Below are 19030 nucleotides of genomic sequence, written 5' to 3' on the forward strand. Positions count from 1 at the left end.
ATAAAATCCATGTACACAAACAACAAGTGTGCGGTTAAAATTGGCAAAAAACACACAAATTTCTTCACACAGGGTCGTGGGGTTAGACAGGGATGCAGCTTAAGCCCCACCCTCTTCAACATATATATCAACGAACTGGCGCGGACACTAGAAAAGTCTGCAGCACCCGGCCTCACCCTACTAGAATCTGAAGTCAAATGTCTGCTGTTTGCTGATGATCTGGTGCTTCTGTCACAAACCAAGGAGGGCCTACAGCAGCACCTAGATCTTATGCACAGATTCTGTCAGACCTGGGCCCTGACAGTAAATCTCAGTAAGACCAAAATAATGGTGTTCCAAAAAAGGTCCAGTCACCAGGACCACAAATACAAATTCCATCTAGACACTGTTGCCCTAGAGCACACAAAAAACTATACATACTTTGGCCTAAACATCAGCGCCACAGGTAACTTCCACAAAGCTGTGAACGATCTGAGAGACAAGGCAAGAAGGGCATTCTATGCCATCAAAAGGAACATAAAATGCAACATACCAATTAGGATTTGGCTAAAAATACTTGAATCAGTCATAGAGCCCATTGCCCTTTATGGTTGTGAGGTCTGGGGTCCGCTCACCAACCAAGACTTCACAAAATGGGACAAACACCAAATTGAGACTCTGCACGCAGAATTCTGCAAAAATATCCTCAGTGTACAACGTAGAACACCAAATAATGCATGCACAGCAGAATTAGGCCGATACCCACTAATTATCAAAATCCAGAAAAGAGCTGTTAAATTCTATAACCACCTAAAAGGAAGCAATTCCCAAACCTTCCACAACAAAGCCATCACCTACAGAGAGATGAACCTGGAGAAGAGTCCCCTAAGCAAGCTGGTCCTGGGGCTCTGTTCACAAACACACCCTACAGAGCCCCATGACAGCAGCACAATTAGACCCAACCAAATCATGAGAAAACAAAAAGATAATTACTTGACACATTGGAAAGAATTAACAAAAAAACAGAGCAAACTAGAATGCTATTTGGCCCTACACAGAGAGTACACAGCGGCAGAATACCTGACCACTGTGACTGACCCAAAATTAAGGAAAGCTTTGACTATGTACAGACTCAGCGAGCATAGCCTTGCTATTGAGAAAGGCCGCCGTAGGCAGACATGGCTCTCAAGAGAAGACAGGCTATGTGCTCACTGCCCACAAAATGAGGTGGAAACTGAGCTGCACTTCCTAACCTCCTGCCCAATGTATGACCATATTAGAGAGACATATTTCCCTCAGATTACAAAGATCCACAAAGAATTCAAAAACAAATTCAATTTTGAAAAACTCCCATATCTACTGGGTGAAATTCCACAGTGTGCCATCAGAGCAGCAAGATTTGTGACCTGTTGCCACGAGAAAAGGGCAACCAGTGAAGAACACGCACCATTGTAAATACAACCCATATCTATGCTTATTTATTTTATCTTGTGTCCTTTACCATTTGCACATTGTAAAAACACTGTATATATATATATATATATATATATATATATATATATATATATATATATATATATATATATATATATATATATATATATACGACATTTGTAATGCCTTTATTGTTTTGAAACTTCTGTATGTGTGATGTCTACTGTTAATTTTTATTGTTTATTTCACTTTATATATTATATACCTTGGCAATGTTAACACGTTTCCCATGCCAATAAAGCCCCTTGAATTGAATTGAGAGGTGTTAGGGGGCTGACTGTGAAGGCTCTGAGAGACTCTGGGTTTAGGTCGGTGAGGAAGTAGTCTACAGTGCTACTGCCAAGGGATGAGCTGTAGGTGAACCTACCAAAAAGAGTCCTCTCAGCCTTCCATTGACTATGTACAGACCCAGTGTTCAACAGAGCTTCTCTCTCCCCCGTGCCTCTCTCTCTCTCTCCCCCGTGCCTCTCTCTCTCTCCCCCCGTGCCTCTCTCTCTCTCTCTCCCCCGTGCCTCTCTCTCTCTCTCTCCCCCGTGCCTCTCTCTCTCTCCCCCGTGCCTCTCTCTCTCTCTCCCCCGTGCCTCTCTCTCTCTCTCCCCCGTGCCTCTCTCTCTCTCTCTCTCTCTCCCCCGTGCCTCTCTCTCTCCCGTGCCTCTCTCTCTCCCGTGCCTCTCTCTCTCTCCTGTGCCTCTCTCTCTCTCCTGTGCCTCTCTCTCTCTCCTGTGCCTCTCTCTCTCGTGCCTCCCTCTCTCTCGTGCCTCCCTCTCTCTCGTGCCTCCCTCTCTCTCGTGCCTCCATCTCTCTCGTGCCTCCATCTCTCTCGTGCCTCCATCTCTCTCGTGCCTCCATCTCTCGCATGCCTCCATCTCTCGCATGCCTCCATCTCTCGCATGCCTCCATCTCTCTCATGCCTCCATCTCTCTCATGCCTCCATCTCTCGCATTCCCCTCCCTCACGCTCGCATTCCCCTCCCTCACGCTCGCATGCCCCGCCCTCCCGCTCGCATGCCCCGCCCTCCCGCTCGCATGCCCCGCCCTCCCTCTCGCATGCCCCGCCCTCCCTCTCGCATGCCCCGCCCTCCCTCTCGCATGCCCCGCCCTCCCTCTCGCATGCCCCGCCCTCCCTCTCGCATGCCCCGCCCTCCCTCTCGCATGCCCCGCCCTCCCTCTCGCATGCCCCGCCCTCCCTCTCGCATGCCCCTCCCTCCCTCTCGCATGCCCCTCCCTCACTCTCGCATGCCCCTCCCTCACTCTCGCATGCCCCTCCCTCACTCTCGCAAGCCCTCATGCCCCTCTCTCATGCCTCCTTCTCGCATGCCCCTCCCTCCCTCTCGCAAGCCCTCATGCCCCTCTCTCATGCCTCCTTCTCGCATGCCCCTCCCTCCCTCTCGCAAGCCCATCTCTCAATTCAAAGGTTTTATTGACATGGGAAACACGTTAACATTGCCAACGCAAGTGAAGTAGATAATAAACAAAAGTTAAATAAACAATAAAGTAAAAGTAAACTACACTCACATAAGTGTTTAACAACATTGGATTTGTTTTCCAATTTTTTGTGGGTCTGTGTAATCTGAGGGAAATATGTGTCTCTAATATGGTCATACATTTGGCAGGAGGTTAGGAAGTGCAGCTCAGTTTCCACCTCATTTTGTGGGCAGTGTGCAATAGCCTGTCTTCTCTTGGGAGCCAGGTCTGCCTACGGTGGCCTTTCTCAATAGCAAGGCTATGACTCTCTCCCTCACTCCCTCTCTCATGCCGCTCTCCCCCCATCTCACGCACCTCTCCCCCCATCTCACGCCCCTCGCTCCCCCATCTCACGCCCCTCTCTCACGCCTCTCTCCCCCAACCCATCTCACGCCCCTCTCCCCGAATCTCACGCCAATATCTCCCCCATCTCACGCTCCTCTCCCCCATCTCACGCCCCTCTCCCCCATCTCGCGCCTCCCTCCCCCCATCTCGCGCCCCTCTCTCCCCCATCTCACTCCCCCATCTCACGCACCTCTCCCCCATCTCACGCCCTTCCCTCTCCCATCTCACGCCCCTCTCTTCCCCCATCTCACGCCCCTCCCTCCCCAATCTCACGCCCCTCCCTCCCCAATCTCACGCCCCTCTCTCCCCCCAAACTCACACCCCTCTCTCCCCCAAACTCACGCCCCTCTCTCCCCCCAAACTCACGCCCCTCTCTCCCCCCATCTCACGCCCCTCCCTCCCCCCATCTCACGCCCCTCCCTCCCCCCATCTCACGCACCTCCCTCCCCCCATCTCGCGCCTCCCTCCCCCCATCTCGCGCCCCTCTCTCCCCCATCTCGCGCCCCCTCTCCCCCATCTCGCGCCCCCTCTCCCCATCTCGCGCCCCTCTCTCCCCCCATCTCGCGCGCCTCTCTCCCCATCTCGCGCGCCTCTCTCCCCCCATCTCGCGCGCCTCTCTCCCCCATCTCGCGCGCCTCTCTCCCCCATCTCGCGTGCCTCTCTCTCTCGCGCGCCTCTCTACCCCCATCTCGCGCGCCTCTCTCCCCCATCTCGCGCGCCTCTCTCCCCCCATCTCGCGCACTTCTCTCTCGCGCGCGCTAGCGCGCCTATCTCTATCTCGCGCCTCTCTCTCGCGCGCTCGCGCCGCTCTCTCCTCTCTCTCGCGCGCTCGCGCCGCTCTCTCGCGCCTCTCTCTCTCGCGCCTCTCTCTCTCGCGCCTTTCTCTCACGCCGCTCTCTCTCTCACGCCGCTCTCTCTCTCACGCCGCTCTCGCTCTCACGCCTCTCGCTCTCACGCCTCTCGCTCTCACGCCTCTCTCTCACGCCTCTCTCTCACGCCTCTCTCTCACGCCTCTCTCTCACGCCTCTCTCTCGCCTCTCTCGCCTCTCTCTCTCACACGCTTCTCTCTCGCCTCTCTCACACAACTCTCTCTCTCACACAACTCTCTCTCTCACGCGCCCCTCTCTCTCACGCGCCCCTCTCTCTCACGCGCCTCTCTCTCACGCGCCCCTCTCTCTCACGCGCCCCTCTCTCTCACGCGCCCCTCTCTCTCACGCGCCCCTCTCTCTCACGCGCCCCTCTCTCTCACGCGCCACTCTCTCTCACGCGCCCCTCTCTCTCACGCGCCCCTCTCTCTCACGCGCCCCTCTCTCTCACGCGCCCCTCTCTCACGCGCCCCTCTCTCTCACGCGCCCCTCTCTCTCACGCGCCCCTCTCTCTCACGCGCCCCTCTCTCTCACGCGCCTCTCTCTCTCTCGCGACTCTCTCACTCTCGCGACTCTCTCTCTCTCGCGCCTCTCTCTCTCTCGCGCCTCTCTCTCTCTCGCGCCTCTCTCTCTCACACGCCTCTCTCTCTCTCACGCCTCTCTCTCTCACACGCCTCTCTCTCTCACACGCCTCTCTCTCTCTCACGCCTCTCTCTCTCACACGCCTCTCTCTCTCTCACGCTCTCTCTCTCTCACGCCTCTCTCTCTCTCTCACGCCTCTCCCTCTCTCACGCCTCTCCCTCTCTCACGCCTCTCCCTCTCTCACGCCTCTCCCTCTCTCACGCCTCTCTCTCTCTCACAAGCCTATCTCTCACAAGCCTCTTTCTCTCTCTCACAAGCCTCTCTCTCTCTCACGCCTCTCCCTCTCTCACGCCTCTCCCTCTCACGCCTCTCCCTCTCTCACGCCTCTCCCTCTCTCACGCCTCTCCCTCTCTCACGCCTCTCCCTCTCACACGCCTCTCTCTCTCACACGCCTCTCTCTCTCACACGCCTCTCTCTCTCTCACGCCTCTCTCTCTCTCACGCCTCTCCCTCTCTCACGCCTCTCCCTCTCTCACGCCTCTCCCTCTCTCACGCCTCTCCCTCTCTCACGCCTCTCCCTCTCTCACGCCTCTCTCTCTCACAAGCCTCTCTCTCTCTCACAAGCCTCTCTCTCTCTCACAAGCCTCTCTCTCTCACGCCTCTCTATCTCTCACGCCTCTCTCTCTCTCGCCTCTCTCTCTCTCACGCCTCTCTCTCTCTCACGCCTCTCTCTCTCTCACGCCTCTCTCTCTCTCACGCCACTCTCTCTCTCACAAGCCACTCTCTCTCTCACAAGCCACTCTCTCTCACAAGCCACTCTCTCTCACAAGCCACTCTCTCTCTCACACGCCTCTCTCTCTCACAAGCCTCTCTCTATCACACGCCTCTCTCTCTCACACGCCTCTCTCTCTCACACGCCTCTCTCTCTCACGCCTCTCTCTCTCACGCCTCTCTCTCTCTCTCTCGCCTCTCTCTCACGCCTCTCTCTCGCCTCTCTCTCTCACACGTTTCTCTCTCACACACGCCTCTCTCTCACACGCCTCTCTCTCCACGCCTCTCTCTCACACGCTCTCTCTCACGCTCTCTCACACGCCTCTCTCTTCACGCTCTCACGCCTCACGCTCTCACGCCTCTCTCTCTCACGCCTCTCTCTCTCACGCCTCTCTCTCTCACGCCTCTCTCTCTCACGCCTCTCTCTCACGCCTCTCTCTCACACGCTTCTCGCTCTCACGCCTCTCTCACGCGCTTCTCTCTCACACGCCTCTCTCTCTCACACGCCTCTCTCTCTCACACGCCTCTCTCTCTCACACGCCTCTCTCTCACACACGCCTCTCTCTCACACACGCTCTCTCTCACACACACCTCTCTCTGTCACACACGCCTCTCTCTCACACACACGCCTCTCTCTCACACACACGCCTCTCTCTCACACACACGCTCTCTCTCTCTCACGCCTCTCTCTCTCTCTCACACGCCTCTCTCTCTCTCTCACGCCTCTCTCTCTCTCACGCCTCTCTCTCTCTCACGCCTCTCTCTCTCTCACGCCTCTCTCTCTCTCACGCCTCTCTCTCTCTCTCACGCTCTCTCTCTCTTCACGCTTCTCTCACGCTCTCTCACGCTCTCTCTCACGCTCTCTCTCACGCCTCACGCTCTCTTCACGCCTCTCACGCCTCTCTCACGCTTCTCTCGCTCTCTCACGCTTCTCTCTCTCACGCCTCTCTCTCTCTCACGCTTCTCTCACGCTCTCTCACGCTCTCTCACGCTCTCACGCCTCTCTCACGCTTCACGCCTCTCTCTCACGCTCTTCACGCTCTCACACGCTCTCTCACGCCTCACGCTCTCTCTCACGCCTCTCTCTCACGCCTCTTCTCACGCTCTCTTCACGCCTCTTCTCACGCCTCTCTCACGCTTCTCTCCGCCTCTCTCTCTCTCACGCCTCTCACGCTCTCTCTCACGCCTCTCTCTCTCACGCCTCTCTCTCACGCTCTCTCTCTCTCTCACGCCTCTCTCCGCTCTCTCTTCACGCTCACGCTCTCCCTCTCTCACGCCTCTCTCTCTCTCGCCTCTTCACGCTCTCACACGCTCTCTCACGCTTCTCTTCACGCTTTCTTCACGCTTTCTTCACGCCTCGCTCTCTCTCACGCTCTCTCTCTTCACGCTCTCTCTCTCTCTCTCTCACGCTTTCTCTCACGCCTCTCTCTCGCTCTCACGCCTCTCTCTCACGCCTCTCTTCACGCCTCTCTCTCACGCCTCTCTCTCACGCTCTCTCTCTCACGCTCTCTCTCTCACGCCTCTCTCTCTCACGCTCTCTTCACGCTTCTCTCTCACGCTTTCTCTCTCTCTCACGCCTCTCCCTCTCTTCGCCTCTCTCTCTCGCTCTCACGCTCTCTCTCACGCTCTCTCACGCACTCTCTCTCTCTCTCTCACGCCTCTCTCTCTCACGCCTCTCTCTCGCTTTCACGCCTCTCACGCCTCTCTCTCTTCACGCCCCTCTCTCTCTCTCACGCCTCTCTCTCACTCTCCGCCCCTCTCTCACTCTCACGCCCCTCTCTCACTCTCACGCCCCTCTCTCTCTCACACGCCCCTCTCTCTCACACGCTCTCTCACGCACACGCCTCTCTCTCCGCCTCTCTCTCACGCCTCTCTCTCTCACGCCTCTCTCTCACGCCTCTCTCTCACGCCTCTCTCACACGCCTCTCTCTCACACGCCTCTCTCTCTCACGCCTCTCTCTCACACGCCTCTCTCTCTCACACGCCTCTCTCTCTCACACGCCTCTCTCTCTCACGCCTCTCTCTCTCACACGCCTCTCTCTCACGCCTCTCTCTCTCTCACGCCTCTCTCTCACACACGCTCTCTCTCTCACACGCCTCTCTCTCTCTCTCTCACGCCTCTCTCTCTCACACGCCTCTCTCTCTCTCTCACACACGCCTCTCTCTCTCTCACACGCCTCTCTCTCACACGCCTCTCTCTCTCTCTCTCGCATCTCTCTCTCACGCCTCTCCCTCTCTCGCCTCTCTCTCTCTCTCTCACGCCTCTATCTCTCACGCCTCTCTCTCTCACGCCTCTCTCTCTCACGCCTCTCACGCCCCTCTCTCTCTCACACGCCTCTCTCTCACACGCCTCTCTCTCACACGCCTCTCTCTCACACGCCTCTCTCTCACACGCCTCTCTCTCACGCCTCTCTCTCACACGCCTCTCTCTCTCACACGCCTCTCTCTCTCACACGCCTCTCTCTCTCACACGCCTCTCTCTCTCACGCTCTCTTCTCACACGCCTCTCTCTCACACACGCTCTCTCTCTCACACGCCTCTCTCTCTCTCACACGCCTCTCTCTCACGCCTCTCACACGCTCTCTCTCACACACGCCTCTTCTCTCTCTCACACGCCTTCTCTCTCTCACACACGCTTCTCTCTCGCCTCTCTCACGCTCTCACACGCTCTCTCTCACGCCTCTCACTCTCTCACGCTTTCTCTCACGCTTTCTCTCTCACGCCTTCTCTCTCTCACGCCTCACGCTCTCTCTCTCGCTTTCGCCTCTCTCTCACGCCTCTCTCTCACGCCTCTCTCTCACGCCTTCTCACGCCTCTTCTCTCTCACGCTTTCACGCTCACGCTCTTCTTCACGCTTTCTCTCACGCTTCTCTCTCTCTCACGCCTTCTCTCTCTCACGCTCTCTCTTCACGCTCTCTCTCTCTCTTCACGCCTCTCTCTCTCACGCTCTCTTCTCTCTCTCACGCTCTCTCTCACGCTCTCTCTTCTCTCTCACGCCTCTCTCTCTCTCTCTCACGCCTCTTCTTCTCTCGCTCTCTCACGCTCTCTCTCACGCCACGCTTTTCACGCCTCTTCTTCACGCTTTCTTCTCACGCTTCTCTCACGCTTTCACGCCTCTCTCTTCTCTCTCTTCTCACGCTCTCTCTCACGCCTCTCTCACGCTTCTCTCACGCTCACGCACGCTTTCACGCCTCTCTCTCTCACGCCTCTTCTCGCACGCCTCTTCTCTCACACGCTTCTCTCTCACACGCCTCTCTCTCTCACGCCTCTCTCTCACGCCTCTCTCTCTCACGCCTCTCTCTCTCTCACACGCTCTCTCTCACACGCTCTCTCTCTCTCACACGCGCCTCTCTCTCACGCGCCTCTCACGCGCTCTCTCTCTCACGCGCTCTCTCACGCGCTCTCTCTCTCACGCCTCTCTCACGCTCTCACGCTTTCTCTCTCTCGCTCTTCTCACGCTCTCTCTCTCTCTCCACGCTCTTCTCTCTCTCACACCTCTCTCTCACGCTCTCTCACCTCTCTCACGCTCACGCTCTCTCTCTTTCACGCCTATCTCTCTCTCACGCTCTCTCTCTCTCACGCCTCTTCACGCTCTCACGCCTCTCTCTCTCTATCACGCCTCTCTCTCTCACGCTCTCTCTCTCTCACGCCTCTCTCTCTCGCTCTCTCTCTTCACGCTCTCACGCCTCTCTCTCACGCTTCTCTTCTCGCGCTCTCTCTCTCGCCTCTCACGCTCTCTCACGCCTCTCTCTCTCTCACGCCTCTCTCTCACGCTCTCTCGCTCTCTCACGCCTCTCTCTTCACGCTCTCTTCACGCTTCTCTCTCTCTCTCACGCCTCTCTCGCTCTTCTCTCGCTTTCACGCTCTTCTCTCTCACGCTTTCTCGCTCTCTCACGCTCTCTCTCTCTCACGCTCTCTCTTCTCACGCTTTCTCTCTCACGCTTTCTCTCTCACGCTCTCTTCACGCTCTCTCACGCCTCACGCTCTCTCTCTTCACGCTTCTCTCTCACGCCTCGCTCTCTCACGCCTTCCTCTCGCTCTCACGCCTTCTCACGCTCTCTCACGCTTTCACGCTCTCTCTCTTCACGCCTCTCTCACTCTCTCTCACGCTCTCACGCTCTCTCTCTCTCACGCCTCTCTCACGCCTCTCTCACGCTTCTCACGCCTCTCTCTCTCACGCCTCTCTCTCACGCTTCACTTCTCACGCTCTCTCACGCTTTCTCTCACGCTCTCACGCCTCTCTCACTCTCACGCTCTCTCTCACGCCTCTCTCTCTCACGCTCTCTCTCTCACGCCTCTCACGCTCACTCTCTCTCTCTCACGCTCTCACGCCTCTTCACGCCTCTCTCTCTCTCGCTCTCTCTCTCACGCCTCTCTCTCACGCCTCTCTCTCACGCCTCTCTCACGCCTCTCTCTCACGCCTCTCTCTCACGCCTCTCTCTCACGCTCTCTCTCTCTCGCCTCTCTCTCACGCCTCTCTCTCTTCTCTCTTCACGCCTTCACGCTCTCTCACGCCTTCTCACGCCTCTCTCTCTCTCTCTCTCGCTTTCTCTCTCTCTCTTCACGCCTCTCTCTCTTTCACGCCTCTTCTCTCTCTACGCTTCTCTCTCTCACGCCTTCTCTTCGCTCTCTCACGCCTCTTCTCTCTCTTCACGCCTTTCTCTCTCTCTCACGCTCTCTCTCTCACGCTTTCTTCACGCCTCTCTCGCTCTCTCACGCTCTTCTCTCTCACGCCTCTCACGCTCTTCACGCTTCTCACGCTCTCTCACGCTCTCTCACGCTCTTCACGCTCTCTCACGCCTTCTCACGCCTCTCTCACGCTCTCTCTCACGCTTCACGCTCTTCTTCACGCTTTCTTCACGCTTTCTTCACGCTCACGCTCTTCACGCTTTTCACGCTTTCTTCACGCTTTCTTCACGCCTTTCTCTCACGCCTCTCTTCACGCCTCTCTTCACGCTCTTCTCGCCTCTACGCCTCTCTCTCTCACTCTCACGCCGCTCTCTCGCACGCCTCTCTCTCCCTCTCGCTCTTCACGCTCTTCTTCACGCTTCTCTTCACGCTCTTCTCTCACGCCTCTCTCTCGCTCTCGCTCTTCACGCTCTTCTCACGCTCTCTCTCACGCTCTCTCTTCACGCTCTCTTCACGCTCTCTCACGCTCTCTCTCTCTCTCACGCCTCTCTCTCTCTCTCACGCCTCTCACGCCTCTCTCTCTCTCACGCCTCTCTCTCTCTCTCACGCCTCTCTCTCTCTCTCTCACGCCTCTCTCTCTCTCTCTCACGCCTCTCTCTCTCTCTCTCACGCCTCTCTCTCTCTCTCACGCCTCTCTCACGCCTCTCTCACGCTCTCTCTCTCACGCCTCACTCTCTCTCTCACGCCTCTCTCTCTCTCTCACGCCTCTCACGCCTCTCTCTCACGCCTCTCTCTCCCTCTCTCTCTCACGCCTCTCTCGCTCTCTCACGCCTCTCTCTCTCTCTCTCACGCCTCTCTCTCTCTCTCTCACGCCTCTCTCTCTCTCTCTCACGCCTCTCTCTCTCTCTCTCTCACGCCTCTCTCTCTCTCTCTCACGCCTCTCTCTCTCTCTCACTCTCTCTCTCTCTCACGCCTCTCTCTCTCTCTCTCACGCCTCTCTCTCACGCCTCTCTCTCACGCCTCTCTCTCATTGTATTGTGTGTAGCAGCTCCATCTTTAGACTTGGAGGAAGAAAAATAATATTTTCAAAGCACAACCACGAACCCTTAGGGTGAGCTCTAAGTGGTGTACTGCCTATGTGTATACCACTTAGTTGGAGAGTGTACCTATTTTTATTTACCAGGCGAAATAATTCAATAAAAATCCTCTTCAGCCACGGATGAGTCTGTTAATTTGCTAATGAAGAGTCTCCATTTGCCCACAAACTAACAACCGCTTTGTAGTTTGGGAGTTTCTTGTCTCTTGACTTCTCAATTACAATGTATAACTCCACCAAGCAGAGAGGCCTAATGATGTAAAGGAGTCTCGTTTCTAGACTTTTCATTTATCTTGAATTGGATTATGAAGGGAAAAACAACGGACTTGTGTGTACTGTAGCTCTCTTTGTTTCGACTACCCGGCCGTCCAATTGAAAAGGGCCTTGAAAAAGCACCTGTTCTATTCATCAAATGGGTCATGTTTTCACATGCAGATCACTGGGCTACCAATCCAAAAACAACATCTACTCAGACTGATCCCAGGGTCAGAATGCTAAAACACAGCCCTCAGAAATAAAACTTCTGGATATATTCAATTGGACAGGGACATTGAAGAGGCGAGGTTGGATCTGTTTTGGAGCACTTTACAGTACCGGCGGCATATTTGGATCATTTATTTGTATGATTTGTATTCATGCCGCTATTCTTACTAATGTCCTCCCTTTTTGGAATGCTAATAGCTTTGTGCACATTTGATTAGCCTCGGGTTCAGTGAATACCAAGGGACGTAGCATTTGGGCTATGTTTAGGAGTCTAACCCTGCCCGAGGCATCCGTGGAAGTCAGACATCTGTTTGTAGTCCGCTGGGTTCTCGTTCGATCCACTCCTTTCCTCTGATATTTCATACAGAACCGCTGCTGGATTCTAAGTCTGGAACTGCGCCCCAAATGGCAACCTACTCCCTATATCGTGCACTACTTTTGACCAGGGCTCAAAGGGCTGTGGTTAAAAGTAGTGCACTATTAAAGGAATATGTGCACACGGCGCGATGAGGCCTTCGTCCCGGCGACCTCCAACACATTGTAAATAGACGCATTAGGGGGAGACTACGGTGTCCGCGGCACAGGGCCTCACATGACTTACTTGGCCATCGCTTGCAATCCCTGCCCCTGTGTTTATTAGCAGAACCAAATTACACCCGGCTTAATTGGCCTTTCTTCGAGAACCCTCTTCCTGTGTGGACAGTGTGTGGAGAGTAGAGAAGCCTCTGTCTCTTAATGAAAAGAGTTACGGCCACAGTAAGAAAAAGTGAAGTCTGTCAACGTCCCTCTCGCTCTCAATCCTGGTCTCTCTCCCCCTCGCTCCCTCCATCTCTCTCCCCCTCGCTCCCTCCATCTCTCTCCCCCTCGCTCCCTCCATCTCTCTCCCCCTAGCTCCCTCCATCTCTCTCCCCCTCGCTCTCTCCATCTCTCTTCCAGCCTCTCCCTACTTCACTCATAGTCACCCTTCCGCTTGTCTCCCTCTCTGAGTCTTCCTGTTAATGAGAAGAACCAGGGACAGTGGCGTGAAAATAAGGGGCAGACTGAATTCTGGGATGCCTGATAGGTTGATCTTCATTTAAATTCCCCGGTGACAACGAGGGATGACAGGCACATCGCTCATGGCTAATGTGCGTAATAAAGATGAATAACACTTTTGTAACAAAATAAAAAAATTAATTAAATGCACCCATTTTCCAATAGTCACTCCCACAAGGGGCGAGACTGTGTCAAGCGTTGTGCTGCTTTGCGTGTGAGAAAGTTAGGATGTGCACTATGAACAGACTACGAGTTCGAGTCAGGAAATAGTGACACTATGGTAAAGGAGAAGATAAAGTGGTATCATCTCCATATCGATTTAAACAGAATGGCACTGAGCTGTAGTTAATAACCAAAACATCAGCCCACGGTTGACATTTATTGCACTCGAAAAAGGTAAACGTTGCAACAACAAAAGAATCCACCTGATCTCTCTACCTCAAACTAGTTTTTTTTTTTTTTTTTCAACCACCCGTTCTCCATCCAGAACCACAAAGTGCTGTTTGGTTAACGGGCTTTTGCCAGTCTGGAGTGGATCATAAGTGTTATTGCTGGCATGCCTCGGGCTCCTGCGAGTTTCAGCGAGTGCATTTTGACATCTGATGCAATTCAGAAACAGGGAGAGAGCTGCTACTGCTACTGGTACCGCTACAGTCCCAATAGCCGTCTCCTCTGTCTCGGAGATTCAATTACAGATTTAAACACAGAAGGGGAATGAGAGAGACCCCCTCCGGGGCTAAAGAAAATGGAAGAATGGGGGGTCATAATTGTGTAGTGGGTGTATTTGGCCACCGTTGTGAACTCGACGCAGTAGGTAGGACAGTACTCTAAGACCTCTGGTTGCAACAGTGGCGACTGCTATTCCCCTTTACCTGGAGCGAGTGGAAGACTTGACATTAATTGACCAATTATGTTCTTCTGAGCAGAGACAAAGGAAACCCGTGGAGCACAATGATCGTAGAGGATGGGCATAGTATTCCCTTAGTCTCAGGGGTTTCCATTGTTGCCAAGTGAACAAGTGTGAATTGCCAAGCGTGAAAAGTGTGTGTGTGTGTGTGTGTGTGTGCGTCTATGAGTTGGTCCCCTTGGGGGCCCCCTTACCTTCTGGGTGATTACATTGACCCACGGGGACGTACAGTTGCTAAGGTTGGGCCCTTGAGGGTCCCAGTATCCTTCGGGCCCCATACACAGATACATGGCCACGCCTGTGGAAGAAAACAAGACTCAGAGTTAGAGGCAATAGAGCAAAACCACAGGGATTCATATCTAAAAAGCTAACGGTGAGACGCGTGCTTCCAAACAACTTTATTCTCGCCTTGTTAGAAATAAATAAAATTCTCGTCCTCATGCAATCTGTCGGTGTTTGTCTGTTTGAACATATACAGTGCATCACTATTACTCATATCCGAATTAAACGACCACGTACCTTAAAACCGATTGTCCTTAAAGTGGAACTGACAGCGTTTTAAACTACTTTGCAGACACGAAACAGACAAGCATAACATCAGTGAAAAATAGATTGAATTCCCAGCTTGTGCTACAAAAGGAACTTTATAAAACATTTAGAAAAGAGGTTCTGTTTGGAGATAATTACTATGACGTAGAGTAAGGCATTGTTGGCAGAATAGATGGGTGCCATTCAACGCATGACTAATATAATTCAACAATAAAATAACATTCTATTGGACGCACACACATATTTAGGAGATGTCATTGCTGGTGTAGCGAAATGCTTGTGTTCCTAGCTCCAACAGTGCAGTAGTATCTAACAATTCACAATTCACAACAATACACACAAATCTAAAAGTAAAAGAATGGAATTAAGAAACATGCACACTACCATTCAAAAGTTTGGGGTCACTAAGAAATGTTCTTGTTTTTGAAAGAATAGCACCTTTTTTCTCCATTAAATTAACATCAAATTGATCAGAAATACAGTGTAAATGACTATTGCAGCTGGAAATGACTGATTTTTAATGGAATATCCAGATAAGAGTACAGAGGCCCATTATCAGCAACCATCACTCCTATTTTCAAGTGCCACGTTGCGTTAACTAATCCAAGTTTATCATTTTAAAGGCTCAATGTCAACAGTGAAGAGGCGACTCTGGGATGCTGGCCTTCGAGGCAGAGTTGCAAAGAAAAAGCCATATCTCAGACTGGCCAATAAAAAGAAAAGATTAAGATGGGCAAAACAACACAGACAGAGGAACTCTGCCTAGAAGGCCAGCACCTGGATGCGCTTCTTCACTGTTGACATTGAGACTGGTGTTTTGTGGGTCCTATTTCATGAAGCTGCCAGCTGAGGACTTGTGAGTCATCTGTTTCTCAAACTAAAGACACTAATGTACTTGTCCTCTTGCTCAGTTGTGCACCGGGGCCTCCCACTCTTTCTATTCTGGTTAGTTTGCACTGTTCCGTGAAGGGAGAAGAACAGCGTTGTACCAGATCTTCAGTCGTACCAGATCTTCAATTTTCTTCAGCCTCCTGAGGTTGAAGCGGCGCTGTTGCACCTTCTTCAGCACACTGTCAGAACGTTAGTGATGTGTACGCCAAGGAACTTTAGCTTTCCACCTTCTCCACTGCAGTCCCGTCGATGTGGACAGGGACGTGCTCCCTCCACCATCAGCCCCTTTGTTTTGTTGACTGGACTGGTACAGTGTTTGCTGCCTCCATTCGGGATGCACTGATTCAGTTTCAATGACTCAATATTTTGGTCAAAAACGGACGAATGTAACTGAGGATGGGAATGTCAATACAATCAAACTAGCAAGGGCAATGATCGCAAGTCAGTCATAGCGTGGCTAACAGGCTAGCTTATCTACTTAGGTAGCTATTTATTTAGCGACATAAACACAGAGCCTAATGTCCTGGGAGGATGTTGTCATTGGACGATGGGTGAGTGCCCCCCCCCTGGTTAGTTTGCAAGAAATGACAGTAATTACTTTGCTAGCTAGCTATGCTGAACTTGAACGACTCGTATCCACAGTTAGCATATCTCGGAGTTGTCAATCAAATGTATTTGGCATCGGTCAAATGCTCCAATTCAGTCGTCAAAACGTAGGTTGGGACAAGCATGCTTTGGCAGGCAAGATGCAGAAGGGCGAGCTGGCTACTATTCCCTATCATTTTATCAGTGAAATTTTGATGGCCAACTATAAGCTGAGAAGGTTTATCTACTGTTCCCTCGTCATCTCGCTCTGGCTAACAGTCGTTTATCTTGTTGTTGATGATGTGCATAGGGAACAGATGTGCTTTCATGATCAATAGAACTGTTAAGTTGACAAGTGTAAGAGAACTCCCGTGGAATTTACATATTTGCAGAAATCCTTTTAGGTGCATTTTGTGGCTTTTGGCGAAGGTGCTCTAATAATCTAAAGTCACGCTACTGCCTGTAAACAGACAGTCCAGCTCAAAGTTCAATGTGTGTAGACTCCAGTCTTGGACAAGACAGATGTTTTTATGAGGTTTTATTTACTGCAGTGTCTAGCACAGCTGCTTTCCCCCTCTGTATTGCTATAGCATGTTCACCGGTGCCTTCCTCTGTCATTCCCGAACATTCTACGAATGTATGAAAAGGTGAAAATGACCATATGTACACGCTCACTCGTCAGAACAATGTTTTAAAAAATTCACTGTCACATTCTTCCTGGGGATGTATATGAACAGATTTGAATAAGATTTCATGTTTCTAAAATGCTGTCAGTTCTACTTTAATAATAACATACAACAAGTAAATATAATTGGGATATGACAAAGGAATAGAATCTACTGGTTTCATCTCCGCATGTTAAATGCAGTCCTAATTGTTTTGTGGTGGCACTTCTGGGCCCACAGAGGTATCCTGGATCGTGTGTGTTTCTAGTAATTAAGAGTTGAAGCACCTCTTTATGTGTTAAACGGGTGAGACGGTTGAACTCCGTGCAAAAAAATACACCAAACTGTGTTCCAATTAAGTCAGATATCCTGGAGTTCGTTACGAAAGGTCAATTAAGGGTGCCTGAGGGAGAGGACTGCTACTGACGTGTGTGTGTGTGTGTGTGTGTGTCTTTTGGGCCACACAAGGCCTCTGAAACCAGGCCAAAAATGGGACTGCGCCCCCACCAGAGCTTCTACTTACTCTGTGTATAAACTGGGATTGTGTCATTATCATCTAATCAACGACACTATCAGCCAGCCTAAAACAGTACACAGCTGTGTTCCAAATGGCACCCTATTCCTTACATAGTGCACTACTTTTAACAAGAATCCTATGGGATGGGATTAGGGTGCCATTCCCTTTAGGGTGCTATTCCCTCTATAGTAATGCACTATAAAGGGAATAGGGCGCCGTTTGGGATGCATGTTATGGTAAAAGGATACAGAGAGAGAGGAAATTGGGTTCCAAATGTGGGCTATGGCGTTGATAGTGTTTATATTCAATCTGTGTATTTTTATAAACTATTAACTTCAGGACTCTGTCAATGAAAAATGCCAGTCTTCGATTCGTACACGTCTATGGGCTAGAGGAGGAGGAGAGACAGGCTGATAACATTAACTGATTTAAACTTTGACTGACACGTCATTTCCTTCTCGTCCTTCTTGGACTGCATTACGTTTGATGGGTTTATCTGATAGACCTCCACCTGAGGGGGGGGTTATGGGAGAAAGGTGGAGTGAGGATGATTGATAGAGTGAGTGAGAAAAAAAGATGGAGAGAGAGGGGAGAGAGAAAATAACGGAGAGAGAGGTGGTAGGGATGAGGAAACTCAAAGCCGCCCGTGCGTCTGAAAAGTGGTCTGAGGTGTGGTGGGCTTTAAAGAGAGACACGCAGAGCGGTGCTGGTTGTGTGTCCCTCATCTTGCTGTACACCGGCCATCGTCGGGATGGTGTCGCCAGTTAAACGAGGAGAAGGCGGCGAGAGACAAAACGGTCCCCACCCCTGGTTGTAACATTTCTGTGCTCGTATTCAAAAAATGTCTTAAGTGCTGATCTAGGATCAGGTACCCACTTGTCCATACAATCTTATTCGTTATGATCTAAACAGCAAAAATGACCCTATATCAGAACTTTGACTTTATGAGTATGGGCCAAGTCACAACGCAAAACTTAAAATATTGATACTGTTTCTAATGGCAACATTTACAATAATCGATTCCATCTGTCCTTGGTATCACGCTCTACTTTTGGTTTCACTGCATGACCAGAAGTATGTGGACACCTGCTCGTCAAACATCTCATTCCAAAATCATGGGCATTAATATGGAGTTGGTCCCCCTTTGCTGCAATAACATCCTCCAATCTTTTAGAAGGCTTTCCACTATATGTTGGAACATTGCTGCTATAACAGCCTCCACTCTTCTGGGAAGGCTTTCCACTAGATGTTGGAATATTGCAGTAGGGACTTGCTTCCATTCAGCCACAAGAGCTTGGCTCGCAGTCCGCGTTTCAATTCATCCCAAAGTTGCTCGATGGGGTTGAGGTCAGGGCTTTGTGGAGGCCAGTCAAGTTCTTCCAACCCGATCTTGACAAAGCATTTCTGTGTGGAACTCACTTTGTGCACGGTGCCATCGTCACACAGAAAAGGGCTTTCCCCAAACTGTTGCGATAAAGTTGGAAGCACAGAACCGTCTAGAATGTCATAGTATGCTGGATCTTAATATGTTGGTATCCATTCCTTTTGATCTGTGACAAAGGAGTAGAGAAAGAAACGAGTGAAGTGGCACCTCATGAACACAAAGTGCCTGGCCCTCGTTAAAGAGCACACACACACACAACTGTGTTTAGTGTTAATTAATTAGGCTAATTGTTTCCTGGGAGTGAGGAAGTGGAGGGGAGGATTCCGCCTCGTGGTTCCATATGTGTGGCTATCTTTAGCACTCCTCTCTCAGGGAGTCTCTCATTAGGCGAGGGGGGAGGGGCGAATGCATACAAACAAAACAACAAACCTGTAAATAACATTCGGCCGTGTCAACCATCACACTTCAATATGCCGTACAGAGTTGGGAAAAGCAACGCCAGAATGTGTTTGACGACAGATTTTGGTTGGAAAACTGAAGGGATTAGTTGAGTTAATTGTAAGATTTAAATTGAGAAATTCAGGTCCTGTGAGAAAGTTTTGAATTAATGGTTAAGCTCATCCTTTTCCGATCAGCTCCATTCCCGAGGGAGGCCATTTCAGGAGTGGAGGATTCTGGTTCGTCTGAGGGCCATGGCTGTCAATGGTCACCATTATGTACAATTTCAATATTTTCTCATGTTCTTCTTTTTCCTTGTTTTTATTTCTCCTGCTTTTTTTGTTCTACCTTG

At 51.5% G+C, this 19030-nt stretch overlaps 1 protein-coding gene across 1 annotated transcript in view; it reads right to left on the minus strand.

Moving 5' to 3' along the window:
* The window catches only part of LOC135510600 (adhesion G protein-coupled receptor L3-like), a 355347-nt gene that overhangs the window by 86938 nt on the left and 249379 nt on the right, over window positions 1-19030 (minus strand). The window contains 1 exon segment of the mRNA XM_064931641.1: window positions 13844-13947. Within this exon segment, the coding sequence (XP_064787713.1) occupies window positions 13844-13947 (104 nt within the window).

This window comes from Oncorhynchus masou, chromosome 23 (assembly GCF_036934945.1).
Source record: "Oncorhynchus masou masou isolate Uvic2021 chromosome 23, UVic_Omas_1.1, whole genome shotgun sequence".
Taxonomy (NCBI): Eukaryota; Metazoa; Chordata; class Actinopteri; order Salmoniformes; family Salmonidae; genus Oncorhynchus; species Oncorhynchus masou.